The sequence below is a fragment of the Egretta garzetta genome, unplaced genomic scaffold (assembly GCF_000687185.1).
Source record: "Egretta garzetta isolate BGI_Z169 unplaced genomic scaffold, ASM68718v1 scaffold91, whole genome shotgun sequence".
Classification (NCBI taxonomy): Eukaryota; Metazoa; Chordata; class Aves; order Pelecaniformes; family Ardeidae; genus Egretta; species Egretta garzetta.
This window is the reverse complement of record NW_009258661.1, coordinates 2,952,107-2,952,372: the sequence shown is the minus strand read 5'-3', so window position 1 is coordinate 2,952,372 and position 266 is coordinate 2,952,107. Positions and strand designations below refer to the sequence as shown.

The following is a 266-nucleotide window of genomic DNA, read 5'->3' as shown; positions in this document are numbered from 1 at the left end:
TTTTTTTTTTTTTTTTTTTTCTTCTTTCCCCCCTTTTTAAAATTTTTTTTTTTTTTCCTGTGTGTTAATTATTTTAAGCCCCTCTCCCCTTTCGATGTGCGGCTTTGGACATGCGGAGGCTACTGCAACCGTGTTGGTGGATCTTTTTCTTGAAAATCACCAGCTCCGTGCTCCATGATGTGGTGTGCTTCCCCGGTGAGGGAGCGCGGCGGTTGAGGGGGTTCCCGGTGCCTCCGCCACACGTGTCCGCGACCCCCGTGGGGTGC

At 50.0% G+C, this 266-nt stretch overlaps 1 protein-coding gene across 1 annotated transcript in view; it reads left to right on the top strand.

Moving 5' to 3' along the window:
* The first annotated feature begins 110 nt into the window (after positions 1 to 110).
* PTPRG (protein tyrosine phosphatase receptor type G) overlaps positions 111 to 266 on the top strand; it is a 413,949-nt gene continuing 413,793 nt past the window's right edge. The window contains 1 exon segment of the mRNA XM_035903838.1: positions 111 to 195. Within this exon segment, the coding sequence (XP_035759731.1) occupies positions 111 to 195 (85 nt within the window).